This window comes from Mytilus edulis, chromosome 8 (genome assembly GCF_963676685.1).
Source record: "Mytilus edulis chromosome 8, xbMytEdul2.2, whole genome shotgun sequence".
Lineage (NCBI taxonomy): Eukaryota > Metazoa > Mollusca > Bivalvia > Mytilida > Mytilidae > Mytilus > Mytilus edulis.
Window position 1 is genome coordinate 29,271,086 of NC_092351.1, and position 19,015 is coordinate 29,290,100.

Below are 19,015 nucleotides of genomic sequence, written 5' to 3' on the forward strand. Positions count from 1 at the left end.
CAAGTTTAATCCACCATTTTCTACATAAAAGTTCTTGTACCAAGTTAGGATTATAACAGTTGTTATCCATATGTTTGATGTGTTTAAGATTTTGATTTTTCCATTTGCTTAGAGACTTTCTGTGTAGAATTGTTCTCGAAGTTCCTTTTTTATTTTACTTTTTCCAATGAAAGATTATGAGAACCCAGATAAAAATTTAAAAAGGAATAAACAACATAAAAGTTAAACAGCAATATGTCATTTCACTTAATACACATTTAAAACCAAGTAGGTAAAAAGATTAATTTTCAATTTCTGTAACTACCAAGATTTGTTTTGTATATTACTTTGTGTTCAACGTCACTTTTAGAGACCTTGCTGCTTGATGATGATGGTCATTATTCATTTATCAAAGAGAGCTGGAGTACATGGATGGAAACACATATTATTGTTATATAACCCTATCTATAATTAAATGTTTAATGTACATGGTAATAGATTGTAAGGAACAAGAACACAATAACAATAAATAACAGTGGAAATACTACCACGAGGTATGTATTGTGTTTCATCTAAGATAACTGAGTAATGATAAAGAATACGTTCGTTATGTTACTAATTTCTCCTATGTGTTTGAATTAGAAAACTAATGAAATGTTTACTATGTTTAAAAACAAGCTAGTTGCAACCTCAGACCAAAGATATCATTTGTTTAAAATATTGTCTCATACCAGATTATTTACGTTCATTTATATACTGACATATATCCATCGATACAACTGTTTGTTTTCTTTCCGTAACAAGCGGTACTCTAGATTATTTAACCCATCATTTTTCCACACTTCATACGAATATTTTAAGAACTTCTTCCTGCAATGAAATCAGAAATAATATCAATAACATAACTAAATAATTCAATTTTGGATGTAACGCGTCTTCTGATTGGCTGACGCTAAAATTAAAAAGACTGATCATGAGTCTGATGAAACCTTGAAATCAGTCAGTTATATCTCAAAATACTGTTTGGTAAAGATATCACAAACAATGGGTCATATTATATTTTTTATTCATGATTACAAATTACTTATTTCACTTAGTTTGATATTATATGTTAATCAATTGAATAAAACATAATCATGTTTATACTTTGTTTAACCTATTTTTTATTTATTTTTTTTGTTATATTAAAAATCCTTGGTGCTTATAGAGGTTCTTCTACGTAAAATTGAAGGTTAAATCAAACAAACAATCAGCTTGCTTGCCACTCACAGCGCCCACAATGAGCAGAATGATTAAAATATAACTTTCCATAGTATCATTTATTGATCAAAATATGAAACTTGACATTATTACTTTAGAAGTACCTATCGATACTCCTTTCAGCAGGCTTGTGGCTAACACTACCACACATACCAAAATCTTCAAACGGCCGAATCAATTCATATTTGTTGAATTTAATCCTAAAATGATAATGCATATTAAAATACATATATAAGCAAGCAATGAATGTGGTTGTTAAATTTGATATATGCTTTATTGTGCTTCTTTTTTTTAAATATTTGTTTGTTTTTGTTCTGATTAAGATTATGACACGGTGATGACTACTGTACCCCTATTTTGAGAATTTGACTAATTTTGGCTCTTTTGTTCAAGCATCGTTTGTTTTTGTTTATATGTTTATTGGTTTTATTTGTTTATTTGTTTAAACATATTTATTTATAGTGGATTGGGAAACAAGTTTTTGGAACTTATATTAATCCCTTTCCACTTTGCGGGTGCGAGTGCTGCCTTGTAGCGGCATTAGCCTGCTCTTTTTCGAAATCTACAAGGGTGTCTTTAACGTGCAAGATATATGGCTCTCTCTTAACACGGGTCAGTCATTTATCGTCCCTTCCGACGGATTATCATCGCTTTCTCAAGACCATACTCGCATATGGTGTCAAGGGCGAGCCGAAAATTTAATCCCTGAAAGTTTCATTCCGGAACGGGAATCGAACCAGGAACCTTTGTGTTAGTTCAAGCATCGTTGTAAATATACTTGAGTTTGATGCAACTGTCATACAAATAGTTTAAACATATTTTATTGTCCAAAATGACAAATAGATTAGACATAAGTGTTACAATTTAGTAACGTCTTGTAGCGAATCATTGGATTTTAATCGAGTGCACCTTTTTACGGTATAAATAAAACACATTTACAAGTGACAGGTTTAGCGCTATAAAACCAGGTTCAATCCACCATTTTCTACATTTGAAAATGCCTGTACAAAGTCAGAAATATGACATTTGTCTTTCTCAGGAAAAGATTACCTCAGCTGTATTTGCCAAACTTTTAAGAGATTTTGGGTCCTCAATGCTCTTCAACTTCGCATTTTGTTTTTTTTTATTATTCGAGCGTCACTGATGAATCTTTTGTAGACGAAAAGCAAGTCTGGTGCTAATACAAAATTTCAATCCTGGTATCTATGATGAGTTTATTCTATAGAGAATACAAATAGTTTTCTACAAAGGACAATCTTTACCGTCTATATAAATCATCATCCTCTCCTCCCCATCCAAAGAACTGATTAGAAAATCCGTTTATTTCCTCGAACTGTTGCCTTGAAAATGTAACTATTCCACCTGCTATCTTTTCATATGGTAGACTGAAAGGATTCAACAATTACAGTGCATTTCCTTAATTGCATATAACAATAAATATTTCTCCACTCGAGGTAATTTAATTTTCAGAACTTAACACTATTCATTTTAATGACGTTACAATTGAACAAATAGATCATTGCTTTTTTCATGTTTTGTTGGCTGCTGTCTGTCATACTTGTTATTACTTTATTGTCTTCTCCTTTGAAATGTTTCATATTAAGTCGGGCTTTCTTAAAGCTTACTATACGGTATGGGATTTATGCATACGGTACGCTATAGTAGGTTTAGTTCTTTAGTCTCCAGTGAATATATTTGGCTCGCTGGAAATCTTACCACATCCTCTTGTTTTCTATATATAGAATATTGATTAGGAAACATATCTAAGACAATAACACATACAAAACTTACCGATATCCAAATTGCTCAACCTTGACTGACATATGAATTGGGTTGTCAGAACATATGTAGAAGTTTCTGTCATCCTCGGGTAACACATCAACATCATGATATACTATACAGTCAAATTCCATGTCAGACATGGCCTCTTTGAATCCGACATTTGACATCATACCTCTGTTGAATGGCATACCGGATTTCTAAAATATTTTTTTTATATATTCATAGATACTCATGTAGCACTAATAACACGATGCACCTATTATTTGGAATCATAAATTATAGATTTTATAAAAATCCCAACAGCACTAAATTTAAATGCAAATTAATTTGATAAGATAATCTGTGACAGTATCAGTAATGTTCTAGCTTAAGCTGTTGTGTTGCATATGTGCAGCCAAGGGTAGACACAAGAAGATGCAGGGATTAATTAAGCAATTTGTGTTAAATCAACCAACGAAACCGGCAAAACTAATCGAACAAGCGTAAATCATTCTGTGATTCCTATGTCATTTGTAGGAGGTTATTTCAACAGAAGAAAACATGCCAAAAGCAGAGTAAGACACATGGTAACGTCAAAATTCAGACAAAGTTGAACCGAGATAACGTTACATTATGGTAAATTATTTTGTAATAGCAGGTTAACGTCTTAACACGAAATCCATTTTTTTATTAGTTGCTACTGAACTAGTGTCAATATCTGTGAGTACTCTCAGATCTGTATATTACTTTGTGTATTTTTGTTTGTAGGATGCATAAGTAACCGTCCACGTCAATTCTGTGTTTTTGTTACATGTATTACTATGTGTATCAATCTGATGACTTAAATATTTTTTAACTGATTATTATGGATTGTTCTATTATTGTACCTACACTGTAACTTCAATGTCATATGCTAGGGGAGGAGAGGGGTGAGCGCTCTCTAACATGTTTAACCGCGTCACATTCTTTGTGTGCCTGTCCTAAGTAAGGACCCTGTAATTTAGATGGTAAAGTTTTAAAGCAATTATTGAAATCAAATCAAGAGCTTTTAAAGGAAAAATTCGCTTCATGTCTTGAAACCATCATATAATTTGATTCTCACTATCGAACATCTATATGACAGAAGAACTCGTACATGTTCCACTTGTTGAAGTCACAATTTCGCCCCTCCCACCTTTTTCTTCTGCATGACATTTTGACAATGATGGGTGCCAATACAGGAAAATGCAATAGTTATCGTCTCTGGACCCTCGAGCTCAATCTTGTGTTTTGTATGGGTTTCTGCAAAGGTGTTGAGTAAACAGTTGTTTGCCTGACTTTTCTGGTTATGCTGATGTCTGTTTCTTTTGATAATTGTTATTTTGTTTATTTCTACTATTGTTTCCTCTTTATCTTTTTATAAATAATTGATAATGATAACATGAGAATGAATTATATATTAAGTTTGTTTATTTTATTTATTTTTATGTTTACAGCTTATTTCCCAAAAATCTGTTTTGCCAATAAGAATCTTACCTGCTCGATAACATATATTACAAACTCTAGTTGTTGTCGCTTTATTCTAGGTAGTATGTTATTCAAAAATACTTTGAGTTGTTTCTGTCTGTTTCTGTATGGTATAACGATAGCTACTTTTTGTACAGCTGTACAGTGTTGTGGTCTATAATGTCCATCGTCCATATAGGAATGAATCATGTTCAAAATTGTGTTGTTCAATACAGATCTATTAAGTGGTATATGTCCATCTAAAAGTTAAAAAAAAACAATGAACATTATAAGGAATTAATATTGTACAGTAATATCTCTTATACCATTATTAACAGAAATTCCGTTCTCTCTAAAAACTTTCGAATTCCCTTTAAAATTGCAGCAAAATAAAAACCCTATAGCTGATTTCTGACATCTACTTTATTTTATCAACGTTCACAGGAACAAACAAGGTCTTCATATAACATTTACTTAGATATGTTCTGCGGAATCAGCTGCACTATTTTTGATATGAAATTAAAACATGTTAAACGTGAAGATATATCATTGCATATGTTAACATTTCAATAGCAGTATATGTTTGCAGAATTTTAGCTGTTCAGATTTGCACATTACATGTATGTGTTGTTCGTCTGCTGATCGATATAACGCAAAATTCTGTAGTAATCTGGAGAGCGGTCGCTTTTTTATTCATCGGAGAAAAATATATTGATATCTGGAGACCGTCCGCTGATCAATATATCGGGAGAGAATGTGTTAATCTGGAAACCGTCCGCTGATCAATATATCATGGGAGGATGTATTGATCTGGAGACCGTCCGCTGATCAATATATCGTGGGAGGATGTATTGATCGCGGAGTTCGTTCGATGATCAATATATCGTGGGAGGATTATTGATCTAGAGACCGTCCGCTGATCGATATATCAGGAGAAAATGTATTGATCTGGAAACAGTCTGCTGATCAATATATCGTGGGAGGATGTATTGATCTGAAAACAGATCTGCTGATCAATATATCGTGGGAGGATGTTTTGATCTGGAGACAGTCAGATGATCAATATATCTTGGGAGATAAATAAAGGCAAGTAGTATACCGCTGTTCAAAACGGTGGTTTAATCGATAAAAAAAAACAAATCCGGGTTACAAACTAAAACTGAGGGAAACGCATTAAATATCAGAGAACAACGACACAACATTGAAATGTAACTGACACAGAAACGAACTAAGCATTAGACAAAATCCGATGAGAATAACAAATATAACATCAAAACTAAATACATGAATTTGGGATAGAAAAGTACCTTGACACGTCTTATAATAATGTGAATTCACACTCAAATATAAAAGGAAACAAACGACACAAAAGAAACACAACGTTAAAATGTAACACACACAGAAACGAGCTATAATATTACAATGGCCATATTCCTAACTTGGTACAGGACATTTTTTTAAAAGAAAAAATGGTGGATTGAACCTGGTTTTGTGGCATGCCAAACCTCTTTCTTTAATTGCAACGTTAAATATAACATTAAAATGACAACACAACATAACAGGACTACAGTAAAAATAAATAGGAGAACATGTTGGAGACTTACTAGTGACGCCCAGATACAAAAGTTCGAAAGCCAAAAAGAAGAGATTTTGCAATGATCTGCAGATCGTCCGCTGCCCAATATATCAGAAAAAATGCAGTGATCTAAAGACCACTATTTGATCCTCATTATTATCACTGCGAATATATTTGTATTATTCTTGGACTGGCTAAGCGTGGTTGTTTGTTAATAGATAAAAACTATATCCTTTCTTTGTGTATTGTTGGTTAAAATGACTGTGATGTTGCGTCTATTGTCATTGGTAAATACAGTAAAAACAACACAAAGCACATATTTCGCCTAAAACCACACACTTACACAATGGTAAAAAGGCATGATACAAGATAATGAAATGCAAAATGGCCGAGTGATACCGGTATTTACATACTTACAGAGACCATTTGGTGGAAATGAGCACACATCACTAATCCTGGTTTTCAAAACATGGTAAAGTGTGTAAACTGAACGAGGTTTGTCATAGCTCGAAAAAGATAAATTCAAGTTATTCAAAATGAATGAAATATTTTTGTTATTCCACCAATGCTTTTTTTGAGATAATATTCTTTTGTCAATTATGAAAAATAACACACCAGTCATGAAAAATAAAGTCAAGCATCGACGACGAGATATCCAGCAAGTTGCATTACCTAGTACCTGAAAAGTATTGAAAAAACACATGCAATAATCATTTCGTTTATCGTTCAATCATAAAAAATAAATACGTAACAATTTGAAAACCAGCGGCTTACAAGCTTAAAAGATTTCAAAATCCAAAACACAACAGTCGTTCCGAAGAAAAATATAAAACATAAAAAAGTGTTGGTAAAATAATTGGAATTTAAACTAGTTTAAATGCATTTTATTTGCAAATATGATTCATCGATACAAATACACAAGTTATCGTCCGTTTATAATAGAATATTTATATTACGTCTCTACGTTGGTGATGAAGTTAATGATATGCTCAATGATTATAGAAAAAAGTAAAATCACAAAGATACTGAACTCCTAGGAAAATTCAATCGGAAAGTCCCTAATCACATTGCAAAACCAAATGTCAAAACACAGCAAACGAATGGACAACAACTGTCATATTCCTGACTTGGTACAGGCATTTTCAAATGTAGAAAATGGTGGATTGAACCTGGTTTTATAGCGCTAAAACTAAGCTTTTAGGAAATCCTAACAGATTCGACTCCATTAACCATCAGAATAAGGAATACAAGTTTTTATTATTTGAAAAATCAAAAGCCGAAAAGGTTAAAAGTTTACATTCAAACAGATAACCTACAGGTGCCACATGTGGAGCAGGATCTGCTTACCCTTCCGGAGCACCTGAAATAACTCCCAGTTTTGGCGCGGTTCCTGTTGCTAAGTCTTTAGTTTTCTATGTTGTATCTTCTGTACTATTATTTGTCTGTTTGTCTTTTTATTTTTAGCCATGGCGTTGTCAGTTTATTTTCGATCTATGACAATCGATTTGGTATCTTTTGTCCCTCTTTTACATTAAGAAAAATATAGTAATTCAGATTTTCATGTATACAATTTTGCATCTGTAGACTCAATGACAGATAGATTTTGCCTAAACCAACGTTACGCATGATATCGTGAATCTATCCCAATGATAGTCGTCCCATACTGTATATTTGTGCTTTTTCTTATAAACTTAATTTCAGTTTATATTTAAACCGTACGATTTTCACTGGAGCACAGAGGTAAAAGGAAAGAAAGATAAAAAAAAAATTGCCAAAGCTTTTTCTTTTGTTTTCTTTCATTTCATTTTCCGGCGATTTAGTAAATTTCAAACGGTTGAATTATGTTATGCGTGTTTACCCTGTTGCTTATCATGGTTTGAATGTACTTGTTTGGGTTTTGAATTATTTTTATACCGATTTAAAAGATTTGCATGCATTTCACGTATTTATTTTATTGAGAAGCCTTTATGATCCTTTATGAGTTCACCGAAATTATATCAACATCCTCTCATAATCATATGCATATCATTAGTCTGAAACCTGGAATTGTTGTTTTTGTAATATATTAATCAGTTGTCCTTTAGAGAATTTGATGATCATGAAAGACCTATGATGAGGATGTTAAATATTTTCAGACCATTTTAAACTCGTAAAGTCATCATTCCTGTATACTGTTGACACTTTCCTGTTCTTTTCATATTTGTTCTTTCGTTTGTAATACATATTGGCACTCATACTACATCTTCTTATATCTATAAATATTCAAATATTGAGATAAAATACATTACCTTAATAATTTTCATAGCCATGCAAGCTGTACACTCTGAAAAGACAATAAGATGATTAAATTTACATAATTTCCAAGACAAATTAAGATTTAAAGAACAAAAATGCTTTGTTGAACTCAATGACAAGCAATTTTAACCGATTGTATCCCATTTCCCCCTTTCTGTACATAAACAAAATATTAAAGATTTTAATCAATGTAGTAATATCATACCAGATATGCAGATGCATATGATGACTTATATCCTACCGCCAGGGTTTCTGAAATGGTCCGGTTATAAGGTTACCTTTAGATAAAAATAAAGTTATGTACAGTTGGAATACACAGATAGATCATCAACTGAACAAACTTGTTATATAGTACCCGGAGAAATTATCCCATTAATCAAATAAAGTAATAAACGTAGGTACTAATCTTTTGCACCTTTGGAGTGACCGTTGAACAACCCTTATTAAAATTCTTAAACTCCCCAATACACTTAAAAGTAACATGGGTAATGGGGTTTACGTAACATGGCCATTCAGTAATATGAATGTAGTGTTTACTTACATCATAAACCCCACTGGCTAATGGTCAATAAAATTTTATACATGGTCATTCATATCTGGACAACTAAACTATGTACACATTATTCTTCAAACTTTGAAGAATATTTAATAAAAAATTCTCTATAATATATGCATCAAACAGGATTTGATTTTTCACAGGATGGAAAAAATGAAAAATTAAAGCACTATAAGAGCACTAACAGTTGTAACTTCAAACAACATTGGAGTATAAGAATGGATAAGATCTTAGAGTAACATAAAAAGTAACAGCAACTTAAAGACATGGAATTCTTTTTATAAATCCAATTCTCCACACCAAAATTAAATGGTGTGAAAGTAGTGAACAAGTCTCTAACATATCATTAATTTACAACAAAAATCTTAAAAACAAATAAATACTAAATGTTAGGACGGCAAATTCACAAAATATATACATTGTATACTATAAAAACATGTTCAAGTCCTTCCAAGTTATCAACAATCACAACAATACACAAATATCACATCCAAACTATGATGTATTAATACGAAACTGATGGACCAAGATATAGAAAGACTGATTGACGTTAAAAAAGTAACAAAGACATATATTAATGTTAAAAGTCTTAACAAAGATAAATCTCCAAAAAGGATTATATCTGCAAATGGAAGCTAAGTGTATGTTATTTATCAGTTTAAAAAAAATATATAAGACACAAACAGATAACTTGATTTGTTAAATGAGTTAGACCAATACAAAGTCTACATTTGAAATTGAGTGTACCAAGTCGGGAATATGACAGTTGTTGTCCATTCATTTGATGTGTTTTATCCTTTGATTTGCCATTTGAATAGCATGATTAGGGACTTTCCGTTTCGAATTTTCTTCGAAGTTCAGTATTTTTGTGATTTTAGTTTTGAAATGCAATTGTCAAATACTAGATAACAGACCAGAAATTAAGAGAAAAAAAATTCATAGTATATTTTGTATATAGATATATCATATATTTAGATATGTATATATTAAACTGAGTTTTGATTGTACTATATATGAAAATATGATGGCCTTTGTAACTTATGTCGCAATAATAATGAAACTGAAGGTCACTCTTTGTTCATCAATATTTGAAAAATTCCAAAATATCATTGAAGGAACTGCTACCTGTAGGCAAAGATTTAACGCTTAACTTTGATGGTCAAAATCTCATTATTGGATTAAATTGTGACCTCGACAAGACACAAATATATACCATTTGGTTTTTAAGTTAGGACATTTTTTTACATTTTCAAAAAATGGTCGGAATGACATGAAATTCAACAAAAGTGTTTATAAAAGCTAGACCAAACGTATTTTTCAGAAATCTTTGAACGAATTTATCAATAATTCCACTTAATGTAACTGAAAACAGTGTTTTGTACTAGATGACATTAACTGTACATGTGTATCTCAAACACTGTTATATCTTATGCTTGTTGCGTATTAGTTTACACATTTTACTTATGAGAGAGGCAAAAGATATCAAATGGACATAACTTAAATATTCCACATTCCAAACTAAAAGACAAATTGAAAGAGTTGGTATTGCTTTGCTTCGTAAAAAAGAATGGCCAACGTAGATCCAAGTATCTTGTCTTGGGGAGGGATATATCCTACTTTGTAAAGGATCACTCTGATTCGAACAAAAAATTCTCTGAAACTGATATTATCAAGATGCTTGATTTCTTGATTGACAACATATTTGTTACGTTCGGGGGACGTGTTTTTCAACAGACTGTCGGCATTCCAATGGGAACAAACTGTGCCCCTCTACTTGCCGACTTGTTTCTTTATTATTATGAGGCTGACTTCATGCAGGAACTTCTTAGGAAGAAAGATAAGAAGTTAGCAATATCCTTTAACTCTACTTTTCGCTATATAGATGATGTTCTTTCACTAAATAATTTAAAATTTGGTGACTATGTGGAATGCATCTATCCAATCGAGCTAGAGATAAAGGATACTACAGATACAGTTAAGTCGGCCTCATATCTTGACTTACATCTAGAAATTAACAATGAGGGTCGGTTGAAAACAAAACTTTACGACAAAAGAGATGATTTCAGTTTTCCAATTGTGAACTTTCCATTTCTAAGTAGCAACATTCCAGCAGCACCTGCATACGGGGTATATATCTCCCAATTGATACGATATTCCCGTGCTTGCATTTCCTATCATGATTTTCTTGATAGAGGGTTGCTGCTCACAAGGAAGCTTTTAAACCAAGAGTTCCAAATGGTGAAGTTGAAATCATCTCTTCGTAAATTTTACCGACGCCATCACGAGTTGGTTGACCGTTATGGAATAACCGTTTCACAAATGATATCTGATATGTTCCTTACGTCGTAACTACAATCCCCTTCCCTTTCATGAATGTGACCTACCGAATTAGACCATTTACCGGATTTGTTATCACATAAGCAACACGACGGGTGCCGCATGTGGAGCAGGATCTGCTTACCCTTCCGGAGCACCTGAGATCACCCCAGTTTTTTGGTGGGGTTCGTGTTGTTTATTCTTTAGTTTTCTATGTTGTGTCATGTGTGCTGTTGTTTGTTTGTTTTTTTTCATTTTTAGCCATGGCGTTGTCAGTTTGTTATAGATTTATGAGTTTGACTGTCCCTTTGGTATCTTTCGTCCCTCTTTTAAAATTAGAAAATAAACTGACAATGCCATGGCTAAAAAAAGATAAACAGGCAGATAACAATGTATTATGGGTATCATTTATTAGCCAAAATCATACTTTCGAAATGTTTACTGTATACACTTTCATTTTCAAACCATTTTCATTCTAAAATCATATTCATGGTACAAATATTATAGTTAGAATTATAGTAGAAATAGTATTTTACTCACTATCCATGAACGGTTTATCTTCATCAGACCATTTATATATATCTTTTACGATGAATATAAATATTTTTCACAGTAAATCCTTCTGAAGTAATGCATACATGTAAGTGTTAGGTGTACGTATTATCAACGGCTGACAGTTGCTTAGCCGGAAAAAAGCACTTTAACAAGATCAAATTTGAACTTTGAAAACTAAGGAAATTATTAAAATGAAAATATTGATATAAGTAAGTAAGTAAGTTAATTATTTATTATAGTGACATATGTAAATATTTATGTACTGATTACAATCACATGATATATAATAAATATGAATACACCCTGCCCAATGGACCTATAAGTCACCCAAAATAATATAAAATAATTTCAAAACACTTATCATGTTCTTGAAAATAACAAAGTATTCATGAAATGATCTTTTGTTGAAGAAAATTATTTTTTTCAATTACATGTATATAGCTATTTGTTAACAGAATTGTGTTTTTTGCAATATTTCTGTATAATGTATTTGTCTACTTTTCGAGTATGTATCATATTTAACAATTAAAACTTTCCATTATTGTACATAGATATAAAGGAAATAGTTATCAAAGTTCCCTAAACATATGTTCTCGTATACCTGAATATAATGTTCAGTCTAATAAAAATTGAATCTCTGTTTGGGTCACATCATCAGTGCAAATTCTATAGGGCCTTTTTGCTGGTAGTTTACCAATATACCATCCGGTTTTTATCCTCTGAGTAATATTTCACATCCAAACTGTGCTAAATGTAAGCCATCGACTTTGTTAGAATTGATTTTTTTTCATATTAATCTTGTTTAAAGGCAGATTAAAAAGTAAGTACGCAGTTTTGGAACATGTTGTATGTTATCATACCATATGTTTGAATAAAGGCGCTGAATGTTCATTTCAACAGTTTTCAAATTAATAACATTTTCTGTTTCAAAATAGTGTTCAAAGTTTAGTTTTCAGAAAATGTCTTTCAATTCGCGACACCAGCTGTCGGTACAACGCACAGTTATAGTGTGGATTAAAAGCTAACTTAAGAAGTCAATTGACTGAAAACCTTCACCTTCGTTAAAACTTCACTAGCCAGAATCATCAACGACTTTCATCAATAACCTTTACATTTCAGGAGCCAAACTTTTGAATCTTTTCCCAGAATTCATTTGAATTCGTTGTTATTATTGTTTCAATATCAACTACCATAGCTTTCTTGTATTGTATGTGTGTTATATTCGTCTAAGACTTTTATTAAAAACATCACTCGCTGTTGACTGCACTCGCGTCTGAGAGTTGATTTAACGCTTCGATTACAGTTACACCTTACACCGTCCTTAATAATAATAATAATAATGATATCTTTATTTAGAGAGAGTAACTCATTTGGATTACACCAATTTTCAATAAGGCTCTCTTAATACAATAATAATTACATTACAAATAAACAATGCATCAATAATAATGGTAAATAAAGATTATGTACAATTCAAAATTCAATAAACAATTATGATATGGCATTACAGTAAAAATATGATGGTAATGTTAAAAGTACATAGATTTGTATTTATGTTTAAATTCGGATACTGTATTTGATTTTTTTATTGAATTAGGAAGAGCATTCCACACTTTTGGTCCATTGTACGAGAAACTAGACTTATACAACTCTGTATTTGGTTTTGGAATAATAAAATTATCTGAGGATGAAAATCTCGTATTATATTTTTTGTTTGCAGAAGCTGATACAATAAGACTGGACATATATTCTGGAGCTAAGCCATGTTTTGCCTTATACATTAGTAATGATTTGTGATAAAGTATTCTTTTTGTGATTGGCACAATGTAACATTCGTGAAATAATTCTCTTGGAGGTTTGGTGTAATCATGTTCGTCTAAAATTATTCTTGCTGCCCTTTTTTGCAGTTTTAGTAAACTATCTAATAGAAAGTTATTACAGTTTCCCCATATTGAACAACAATAATCTAAGTGAGGTAAAACGTAAGCGTTATAGTACATTTGTCTAGCTTTATGATTTAAATATTTCTTTATCCTTTTCTTTATGTCGCATATCATTCTAAAAATTCGTTAGGTTTTCATTCCAATACTGTTCCCTTTTTTTTAATTCATTAATTAGTTCTATCATATCCCGTTTTTATGGTGGCGGGTTAAAGCCATTTCGCGTTTTCGTCTTTCATTTCTATAGGGCGGAACGCGAAATCGCGAAGTCGAAAACGCGTAGTCGAAACGCGAAAACGCGAAAAGGTGAAATATTTTTTCTTTCCGATTTCGCGTTTTCGCGTTTTCGACTTCGCATTTTCGCGTTTTCGCCCTATAAATATGAAAGGCGAAAACGCGAAAACGCGAAATGGCCTTAACCGGCCACCATACATTTTTGGTACTTCTTCGTTCATTTCGGTTCAAATAACAGTGCATATTGTTATACAATTTGTCTACATTATTATGTTTTCCCTAAATCGGCCAATCATACAGATAGTGCATATTTTCTAATATCACTTGTCGTGAACTCTAACTCGATGCAGTCAAGCTTGAAGCGCGGTTGACAAATAGTTTGGACTTAATCCTAGAGACAGAAGTCCTTTTGCGACAATTACTGTTTTTTCAGGGGTACCATTTCCGCTGAATTTTGTTTCCCAAAGGTATCAATTGCGCCAATTTATCTGTACACATATTTATCAGTCCTACCCTGATATACCCTATCTTTTTCGCGTAATTAATACTGATAGCGTTTGACATTTTTAGCCGAACAGATTTATCAATTTTACATAACTTAAATTATTGTATGCTGGTTCATATTCTGGACGCCAGTCTTTTCTCCTTTATTTTATAATTCACTAACAAAAAACAATTATGAAGCTTAGAAATGGAAAAATATTAAATACTAAACTTGTTCAAAGGGTATCTACACGTCTCAATCTTCAAAATCGGTTATCTAAAAATACTACCATCGCTAACATTTTTAACAATAAAAATCGGGGTTACCCTTCTATCGATAAGTGTCATGCCAAAAAATGACTTACATGTCCCCGTCTTTCCATCAACAATACGGTAAGGTCCACGTTTAATGGTCGCACATTTTCTTTGAATTTTGAAACTGATATAACTTGAAAAACAAACAGTATTATTTATTTACTCACATGAAACAAACCGGGATGTGGTATTCAGTACGTCGGAGAAACTGGACGATATTTATCTAAACGCACTCAAGAACATCTGTATCGTTTTAAAAGACCCAATAAATTCAAAAGTATCATTTACCAACACCTTAAGAAGCACAACCATCCTTTTAAATATTTAGCAGTTCAACCTTTAGAAGTAGTAAATAAACAACCTGGTGAATCTCATTCAAAGTTTGTACGATCACGGAAAATAATTGAATTAAATTGGATTAAAAAATTACAGACAGTCTACCCTCTCGGTCTTAATGATAATATCATGGGAATTGGTAATATATCTAGAACCGATTCCGTTAACATTTTGGATATAGTTTCTAAAACTGTTCGTAAAAACCGTTCTCATGGTCGTAAAACAAATGGCAATCAAAGAAAATTTCGGACCAATCATACCAATATTTCGGACCTAATTTCTATTTCAAAAAACAACGGCAGACATTGTCTGTTAACAAAACTCTGTTCATTACCGGTTAATAAGTTAAATAAAATTTTGGAGGATTGCAACATAATTTCATATAGCAGTCCTAAGTATGAAATTGTTCAAATTATTATGGCATATTGTTATTCTAAACTATTTCCCAAAATTGATCGCCCTGAAGATCATAAAAAACATTTTATCAAAATAAAGTATGTCAATAAAGGTTTTGAATTTGTAAATATAGCCGGTATATTTAACGACCATTCTGTTAAAGAACAAATTCCTGGATATTTTGACAATACTGAGTTACCTCTTATTTGTTATATTTACAAGAAATCTACCCGGAAATTTGTGTTTAATTATAGTCCATTGTATAAAGATGTTAATATCAGTGAAAATACACCTACTTCATGTAATTGTAGTACCTCCGAATATATTTATGGACCCATTTCCCATGTTGTAACAGGAGATCTTAACATCGTTCAAGACCGAGAGTTAAAATCATTCCTCAGTAAAGGACCTAAGTATCGTCCCCCGTCAATTATTAATTGGAATGAGTGTCGTAATATCATCCACGACTCACCCCGTACTTACTGTATGAAATGGATAAAACGGGAAAAAGCTGACAAAAAATCTTTGGACTCTTTTTTTAATTCAGTAATGAAGATAGTTGATAGACGTATTCAAAATTTTAAAGAACATTTTACTATAATTAACAATAACCACAATAAACCTATTTCTCGTATCAAACATAAACTAAAAGAACTAGCCAAGAAATTTGTTTTTGTCCCGGCCGATAAAGCTGCTAATAATATTATTATTGTGTGACGTAAATTTTACATTGAGGTTTTGAAAAAAGAAATCACTTATTCACAAACATTCCAACTGACTCCATTTTCAGAAAACGACATCTGAAACAAACATAAACTTTTAGCTACCGCTTTACAAGCAGAGCCAAATACAATGAAAGTCCCAACTATGTATTGGCTTCCGAAGCTACACAAAACACCTTACAAATATAGATTTATTTCGTCTTCAAGCCATTGTTCCACTACTAAATTGTCTATTCTTCTTACCAGCACACTTGGTACAATTAAAAACCTGATAATAAATTGTTCAAATAAGGCCTTCGAAAATAGTGGAATTAATTACTTTTGGAGTGTCAAGAACTCGTTGGAAGTACTTGATAAATTGCATGCTTATATTGGTGATTTTGAATCTGTTCAAAGTTTTGATTTTTCTACCCTATATACCACTTTGCCTCAAATTCTCATTAAGAAAAAATTCACACACCTAATTAAATGGGCATTTAAAAAGTCAGAATGTGAATATATATGTTCAAACTCTTTTAGGTCATTTTTTTAGTAGCAATAAACAAAAAAACTATGTCAATTGGACATGCTTTGATACTATATATGCCCTTGAATTTTTACTAGATAACATTTTTGTTCGCTTTGGGGATTCCGTATATCGTCAGATTATCGGAATTCCAATGGGGACAAACTGTGCACCACTTATTGCGGACCTGTTTTTGTATTGCTATGAGTTACAATTTATGACAAAAATAAGCAAAGACCCATCGAAACAACATCTGATAAACAAATTTAATAATACTTTTAGATATTTGGATGATATTTTGGCTCTCAATAATGACGACTTCAGTATGTATATTAAAGAAATTTATCCTGTTGAACTTACTTTAAATAAAGCTAATACTAACAATGACCACTGCCCTTTCCTCGATCTTGATATCTATATCACTAACGGAAAGCTGAATACTAAAATTTACGATAAAAGAGATGATTTTTCATTTCCTATCGTTAATTATCCATTTTTAGATGGTGACGTTCCCTTGTCACCATCTTACGGTGTTTATATATCCCAACTTGTACGATTCGCTCGTGTATGTAACAATGTTTTAGATTTTAACGAGAGAAATTTATGTATTACTGAAAAATTATTACACCAGGGTTTTCTATATCACAAACTGGTCAAAACATTTACTAAATTTTATCATCGGTATAAGGACATCATTCGTAGATATAGCTCAACATGCAGACTTCTTATACGTTCAGGTATGTCACATCCAATTTTTTATGGAAATATTCTTTATAAAGCACAAAGGTGTCAGTATTCACCTCAAAAACTAACAAAACCTTTGAATTGACTTATTAAGAAGGGATATAGTTACGATACTGTTGTCAGGTCATTAAAGATTGCATATTTTGGCGTTAATATTGATTCACTTATAGGGTCTTTTCATCGGAACTAAACACATTTATTCAAAAAACAGTTGTTGGCATGACACGGGTTATGTTCTTCTCATATATGTTATGATGGTATGATACTAAACCCCTAACGGGAAGGATTGTGCCTGATGTTCATATGATGAAATCATAAGTTTAATTGAAGTCTGGAGCTGGCATGTCAGTTAACTGCTAGTAGTCTGTTGTTATTTATGTATTATTGTCATTTTGTTTATTTTCTTTGGTTACATCTTCTGACATCAGACTCGGACTTCTCTTGAACTGAATTTTAATGTGCGTATTGTTATGCGTTTACTTTTCTACATTGGCTAGAGGTATAGGGGGAGGGTTGAGATCTCACAAATATGTTTAACCCCGCCGCATTTTTGCGCCTGTCCCAAGTCAGGAGCCTCTGGCCTTTGTTAGTCTTGCATTATTTTAATTTTAGTTTCTTGTGTACAATTTGGAAATTAGTATGGCTTTCATTATCACTGAACTAGTATATATTTGTTTAGGGGCCAGCTGAAGGACGCCTCCGGGTGCGGGAATTTCTCGCTACATTGAAGACCTGTTGGTGACCTTCTGCTGTTATTTTTTTCTATGGTCGGGTTGTTGTCTCTTTGGCACATTCCCCATTTCCATTCTCAATTTTATATAAAGGATTAAAACATATTTTTTCTCATTATCTTGACTGTACATTGATTTTTTGTTTTAAAATATTCTATTAAATGTCTTAAAATGAAGGAAGAGAGAAGTTAATTTCCTATTAGTTGGCGCAATCGTATATTTATTTTTAGCGCAAATAGTACTTCGTAATTTTAAAACAGGTGGTGCAAACGTTGCATTATAGAAAAAAAGGTTGTGGCAAAAAAAGACACATTTTTGGCGCAAACGGATTTCTCCCATCCTAGACGATAGTCCATGGTGCGTAATCAAATACACACATATATAAGCTACTATGGCTTTCCCTTTTTCAATATAGAGGTAAAATTCTCATAAGGGAATCTTCCGTTGAGTACACAAAATCTGGCTTCAATCAGAAAATCTAACAGTTCGTGTCCATGCTGATTAATACTTTTATCCGTCGGTTGTCTTTTTGAAAGGTTATTAATTTCATTCAATGTTTTCGAAAGAGATTCAATTCGTGAATTAAAGTGTCTTATTTAATATATTCAACCATTCTTGTGGTTCATATATATATTTGCGATAACAGATATGCATAGAAACTTTGAGCAAACCGGCCTCTACTAGATATATAATTGATATGTTTATGTAAAATGATAAAATCATCAGAATCTCAAGGTTCGGTGTCTTTAAACTATTAAATGAAAATAGATGCAGGTGTCCATGTAGAATTTAATACTAGTATGCAGGAAATATGTGCATGTCCAAT

At 32.1% G+C, this 19,015-nt stretch overlaps 1 protein-coding gene across 1 annotated transcript; it reads right to left on the reverse strand.

The window, feature by feature from the left end:
- Positions 1 to 627: 627 nt before the first annotated feature.
- LOC139485305 (beta-1,4-galactosyltransferase 4-like) lies at positions 628 to 11,881 on the reverse strand. Its single transcript, XM_071269715.1, has 8 exons — positions 11,769 to 11,881; positions 8,350 to 8,384; positions 6,677 to 6,740; positions 4,516 to 4,745; positions 3,031 to 3,218; positions 2,502 to 2,624; positions 1,344 to 1,439; positions 628 to 849 (listed from the first exon to the last, which is right to left on the reverse strand). Exons 1-8 carry the CDS (start codon positions 11,773 to 11,775, stop codon positions 729 to 731), a joined length of 864 nt encoding a protein of 287 aa, XP_071125816.1. The 5' UTR covers positions 11,776 to 11,881; the 3' UTR covers positions 628 to 728.
- Positions 11,882 to 19,015: the final 7,134 nt, after the last annotated feature.